This window comes from Galeopterus variegatus, unplaced genomic scaffold (genome assembly GCF_000696425.1).
Source record: "Galeopterus variegatus unplaced genomic scaffold, G_variegatus-3.0.2 Scaffold6365, whole genome shotgun sequence".
Taxonomy (NCBI): Eukaryota; Metazoa; Chordata; class Mammalia; order Dermoptera; family Cynocephalidae; genus Galeopterus; species Galeopterus variegatus.
This window is the reverse complement of record NW_007732476.1, coordinates 74,471-81,104: the sequence shown is the minus strand read 5'-3', so window position 1 is coordinate 81,104 and position 6,634 is coordinate 74,471. Positions and strand designations below refer to the sequence as shown.

Here is a 6,634-nt window from a genome sequence, read left to right as displayed (position 1 = left end):
CTGTACATTTTTTTTCACAGAACTAGCACAGTTTACAGTTACAAATTTGTGCAAATATTTTATTTACGTTAGCCTCCCCAATAGATTGTGAGCCCCATGAGGGCAGGAATAATGTTATTTTGCCCCAGTTAAAATCTAAGTATCTAGCACAGGGTGAACTTAAAAGTATTTATTGTCTAAAATGAGGAATGAGTGAATGAATGAAGGCATGAACAGAAAAAGAACACCTAGTGCTCTCTGGTGCTACAACTGGAACCTAGCAATATCCCTCCCATGGCGTGCACTCTGGTGTTTTAGAAATGAGATGGACATGCATCGGAAACAAAAAGAAAGTGAGGTTTGGGCTCACTTAAGGACCTTACCTTTCTGCTTGATTCGAAAAAGTGGTGCTGGATGCCAATCTAGGAAACAAAAGAAACAGTCACACAAATATCTTAAGTTTTCATGATGAATGCACTAATGTTATGGTACGACCTGTTGCAGCTCAGGTTTGGATGGGGATACATGAATAACTGTTGACAATTACCCTGACCAGGGACAGAGGGCCCACTCAGTGGTTAGCCTCCAGTGTTAAACTTAACCCAATCCCTGAAACCTACTTTCTGTGTCAAGTCAGATATTTCCACAGAGAGGCATGCAATTAAAGTTGATTTTCTATCACTCAGCCAATTTACAAAATGACCTCTGCAGCCTGATTAGACAGATAGCAGAACAGCATTTGACCCACTCCATCTCCATGTTAATGCAATTCATTTCTTTGTATACAATCTCTGAAACCTAACTACACACAAACCAGAAATGGTAACAGCCTCTATAAGATGCTAAAATAGATAACAGAGATATTTGTCAGCTAATTGTTGGGTTGAAATGAAGAGAAGGGAAACCTGTTATATTGAGAAAAGAAATGTATTGGTTAAGTAATCAATGTATAACATGTAATTTTTGAAAAGCATTATTATATGGTTTCGTATGCATGGAAATAGTCTACATGTTATGTAGAAACAGAGTGTACTAAATTGATAGGTTTAGAAGAACATGTCTTGACCAAAAACATACTGGAGAAATAAATAAGGAAAATGCTGCACATTTATTTACTTTATTAAGACCACAAGAGCGAGCTGAGCCAAGAGCCCATTTGGACAGGAACAGAGGGTCCAGCAACCACTAACACCAGACACCGTTTCCAGTTGCTTTGTTTACAGGCCCTCTCATGTTAATGGCACAACAACGAATAGATAAATGTTGGCAAATAAACTAAACAGTAATTAAGGCTGCAGTAAATGTGATGTAAATGTGACCAAGAAAAAGGGATAGGTAAAGTTTAAAAGGGATCCAAGTAGAGAATAAAATATGAAATCATATGGAAAATCTTGGATGATAAATAAAAAGGTTATGCTGAGTTTACATCCTCTTAGAAGACCCTGGGAATGGTTCCTGTGGTCCTAACTAGCATAAATAGACTATGTGTTTGTGAATCCACATTACATCATCTGTTCTTCCTGGTGGAGTGAGGCATGCAAAGAAACCCTGAAATAGGTGACTGCTGAATCTGTTTTCTTCGTTGCTTTGGTGATTAGGCTTAGGTTGCTAAGAATTGTGGCAGCTTGCATTAAATGCTCTCCCTGACTCTTGCTAGTCGAGCCAAAAGAGGTAGAGATTTAAATATATGTATATGTAAAAATAAAGAAATGTATCTGCTACTGTTTTTCCTTTGCTTTTCATCAATGCTCTCACTTATGTCAAAACAAACAAAAAATAAAAACAAAAGCAAACCCCTCTATACAGTTATTATATGTAAAAATAAAGAAATGTATCTGCTACTGTTTTTCCTTTGCTTTTCATCAATGCTCTTGTGTTTACATCCTAACAGTTGGCAATGCTTGAACATGGAATGCTCTCACTTATGTCAAAACAAACAAAAAATAAAAACAAAAACAAACCCCTCTATACAGTTACAGCAAACCCCTCTATACAGTTATGACAACTTAGGTCAGTTGTTTCAAAGAGATGGTAACAGACCAGAACAATAATTCTATCTGTTCTAAAACTAAAAAGTCCTGATGGTAGGAATTGTGACCTCGCATTAATAAAACCCTTCAACTCCGTTAAGTGTGGCTGATACAACATTTATTCCACAATTACTATGATTAGGTCAAAACTAAGGGCTTAAATGAGATAATTAATCTTTTCTTATCTCTCTATATCCCCATATTCATGACTTACTTAGCACATTGGCCATTTCAAAGTTTAAAGCTGGAATGGTTAGAGTTATCTTTATGTCATCTCTGTCAATATGACTCCTAAGAATACCACCAAAAAAAAATTGGGGAAGGGGGATAAGAGGGTCATATATTTTGGGGTTGAGGATGTTTTAATATTTTCCTGTTTGTCTTTAACTTGAAATCAGCGTTTCTTCATTTTAAAAAAAGTTTAAATTTTAACTCCATTAAGATTCATTCTCTTTCCCTCCCTCAAATGCCGGAAATTTGCAGAATCCAGTTCTTGTCCTACCTCCTCTTTATAGACCTTCCGAAAGAAATATTTTCCATCCTACCTTCGGTAGCACTTACCACTCATTATAGCACTTAAGCATGCCCTATCTTGTAAGGCTACTCAATGATTTCACAAATAATCATCCTCTCCAACAACTAAGCCACAAATTATTTGAGGGCAAGAGCTAGGTCTTAATGCCTGCAGCCTGAAGCACCTAGCACTGTGCTCGCTCAGTTTGGAAACAAAATAAATTCACGCAGAATTAATTCAATCCTCTCCTATAAGTTGTGAATGCTAGGGCTACAGTTTGCTAATGATTTTGAACTTTATTCATATCCATGAAATACATCATTTATCTTCTAATGTCCTATCTACTAAAATGAAATTTTCTTAACATGAACACTCTCAAGGCAATTAAGGTTAATTTTCCCAAAATGTGTGCATCCTCCTTTATCTGAGTAAGAAATGTGAAACCGCTATATTGCCATGCATCCCCTCATATAACAATGGCTCAAGTTTGCCTTGGACAACAAAATGCCTAGAGAATTCATCTCAAAACAGGTAAAGAGAAATAATAATAACAACAATGGTTAATACTTAATAGTGCTTGCTATGAATTACTGACAGTTCTGAGCACTGTTACATACATTTATAACAACAGAGAACAACAAGCAGTAGAGTTTTCTTGGTGCAGTTTCCTCTAGCTTCACTCAGACATTGTGACTCATGAGCCTACATAGCTGGGGAATTCAATATAAAATCAGTCCCTTTGGGTTTTTAAACTCATCTGATGTGATCGCGCAGATAAAAAGCACCTACAAGGTGACTGAATGTTTCACTTTTGAACTGGTAGTCTTTACTTCAAGATAGAGATTGAATAAGGGACTTTCCAACCAAACAAAACAGAAGCTGACATTCACCTTCCTACAGACTGCATGATATCCAGCAACAGCGGGGCTGCCAAGTCTGGGCTTAAGTGAATGAATGTGGAGAGGACCACAATGGCCAGCCCAAGAGTTTCTTCATCATATTCTTCAAGAATGGCCCCACAGTCGTGGCATCTGCAAAGAAAACAAAGGAATGCTTTCTATGAAAGCCAACTACGGTTTCAAAATATAACATACTACACACACAGCCGTTTCTGTAAAGTCTTGCGAAAGTCCCCAAGAGCACTTTTTGTGTCTGTGGTGATGGCATCACTGGAAGTCCCAAAAGGACTTTCTGTGTCTGTGGTGATACCATCACCGCAGAGATAGAAAGCACACATGGCAGAGATCATGAAGGTTCCTTGGATTACTGAAAACATGCTTTCAACTCACAAGCATCTGGCCTACACTTGGGTTATTGCTCCCTTTTAGAATGAGTGCCAATTGTACTATCAGTTTGAAGCTTCTGAGTGAGGGATTTTATGCATGTGACAATATTACTAGGGATAGTAAGTAACTGTATTTCTTTTATTTGTCGAAATTAAAAATGAAAAATGCCTCGGCACTCATGGAAGCGTTCAAAAAATGTCCTATTTGTGGGTAAACAGGTAGTCAAGTTAACAGAACAATCTAGAAAGCCTGGAGAGAGTCTCTTCTCTACAACTCACTTAGATCAGTTCTATGAACTCACCAGGCCTACTGAGTGTAATATGTAAAAATGCAAGCAATGGCACCTGCTCACAAGTAACTTACAACTTATTGCTCTTTGTAGTATCCTAATGCAGGTTCCATTTAATTCAAGTCAACCAAAGCTAGCTTTATTAAGTGAGCAGCTTTATAAAGCAAAGGGGAGGTCTACTGGGAACAGCAAGGGAACCGGAGCTACAATTGCTGTTGTGACCTTTCCATCTGAAACCTTCCTAAATATGAGCCAATAAATAAATAAATAAGAAAAGTTCTTACAAATTGACTTCTTAAAATTAGGATTCACATTTATAACTAAAAGAGAAGAGAAATGGAGTCCACCAGAAAGAGGCAACCAGAAGGGCAACTAGGAAAGATTGGGACTTGGTGGGGGACACAAAATGGGGAAATTATGCCAAAGGAAGAGCCAAGAAGAGCCCTCCACAGGCAACTCAGGGCTCCCCACGTGGACATTCCATGGCAGCTGCACAAGACAGGAAGCTTCACTTCTGCGGTAACCAAAGGAAGAGCCAAGAAGAGCCCTCCACAGGCAACTCAGGGCTCCCCACGTGGACATTCCACGGCAGCTGCACAAGACAGGAAGCTTCACTTCTGCGGTAATGACAACCAGCTCATTACTGAATGAGTAGTGGATGGCCAGCCACGTGGACACTCACACCAGCNGACAACCAGCTCATTACTGAATGAGTAGTGGATGGCCAGCCACGTGGACACTCACACCAGCCCCTTCACTTCACCCTCCTCTCCTTTCATCAGAAGACATTGGGTCTACCCAATTTGTCAACTGAATCACCTTTTCCAGGAATCCTTCCTGGTCCAGGGGGATCTCTTCAAACTTAAAATCCTATAAGTTATCTTCTTTATCATACTCACTGAACAAGTATTTATGTACCAGGCAATATCCTGGAAGCTTAGAGTATAAAATGCAGAAGAAATGGTCCTAGTCCCTGAGGAACTCCCAATCTATTACAGAACATGTCCATATAACCATATAATTAAAACAAATGTGGTAAGTGCTAAAATAGGGAAAGGCATCAAATGCTATAGAAACTCAGAACATGGTATGACTAATTCTGCCTAATGGAATCAGGGAAACTGCCTTAAGCTGGTCTTGAAGCATGAATAGAAGATCACCAGGCAGAGGAGGTACAAGGAGAAGGGCACCTACGAAATCACAGAGGAAAGAACCCATCGGACACGCTCTGGACAAAGTAAGGGTGCTGGGGAAAGAATTCCTGGTGAGGAGTGGTAAGGCCATCCCTTCGCAGTCTAAAGGCCTCACCCAGTAAGCTAAGGCATTTGGACTTTATCCTAGAAGAAATCTGGGGATATTGAAGGCCGACAGGCTGAGAGGTGCCATCAGCAATCTGAGATTCAGAGAACATTTCCTGCTGCTGGGATGGAATAACAATCTAGTCTCCTCCTCGTTCCCATCGTAAAAGTTTGAGGCTTCTGGTTGAGAGATTTTATTGGTGCAAAATTATTGCTAGGGATAATGAATAAGTGATATTATTTGCATTCATCCAAATTTTAAAAAGGAAAATGCCTAAGCATATATGGAAGCTGCTCAACAATGAGGCACCCATAATATCACAAATGCATACAAACACAGCTGCAGCCACTTGAAGAGCAAACTGTGACTTAAACGCAAAGCATGCTTCCTCCGATACTTTCTCACAACCATGTGACCAAATTCTAGTTCTATAAACACGGTGAAGAAAATGACTGTGTGAGCTTACTTGTCCGCCATCACCGTTGGCTGCTCGTCAGTGAATTCTTCAGGTGCAGGCACAAACATACTGACTATGCTGGGTGCTGACAGCAGGCTGGATTTAGTGGCACCTGGGTAAGCAGCAAAGAGACAACCGGTGAATAAAGATCTGCTTCTGGGGGCCAGGAAAGGTCCCACTCTACTCTAATAAACCCTCCAAAGATCATATTCACAGGAATGCGACTTGGTCATCCCCATTGCATTGTGAAAAACCCTCAATCGTAAAAATGAAGTCAAGATAGATTGTGATTTGTTTCTGTTTGTATGATTTTAAGAGCTGACTTCGATCTCTCCCTTTGCTTCTTTGAAAAAAATCAGAAAGAGTTTAGGTGTGCCAATGGCGGACTAGGACAAAGATGAAAAACAAAAGGGGAAATCTATTCAATGGCACACTTAAATGAGTACAACCCTCGTTTTCTAGGCGTGAATGGAAGCTGCCCATTTAATAGTGTATTTCTAAAATCACAAATGCATATCAACATTAAAGTGTTGCTAACCTAAGCAAGGATGAAAATTTGATCTAGGAAATATCAGTGCAGTTTTCTACTTTGGAAATTCATATCATAAGCCCCAAAGCAAAAAGCCTTCTTTTTTCAAACTGATTTATGAATGAAATACCACGTTTTGAAGGAACCATCCAGTGATTCATTCCACTCCAGCCAATCTATACCACAGTGTTTAAAACTTAGGATTTTGATGCCTTCAAGAAAATCTGAGGCAGGAGTCTTAGCAACGTGCC

General features: G+C 39.5%; 1 protein-coding gene across 1 annotated transcript in view; it reads right to left on the bottom strand.

Moving 5' to 3' along the window:
* LOC103606191 (protein unc-79 homolog) overlaps positions 1-6,634 on the bottom strand; it is a gene marked incomplete at both ends in the record, with an annotated part of 122,513 nt that overhangs the window by 46,539 nt on the left and 69,340 nt on the right. Inside the window, 3 exons of the mRNA XM_008590782.1 lie at positions 363-401; positions 3,414-3,554; positions 5,864-5,966. Coding sequence (XP_008589004.1) covers positions 363-401; positions 3,414-3,554; positions 5,864-5,966 — 283 coding nt within the window. The remainder of the gene's footprint in view (positions 1-362; positions 402-3,413; positions 3,555-5,863; positions 5,967-6,634) is intronic.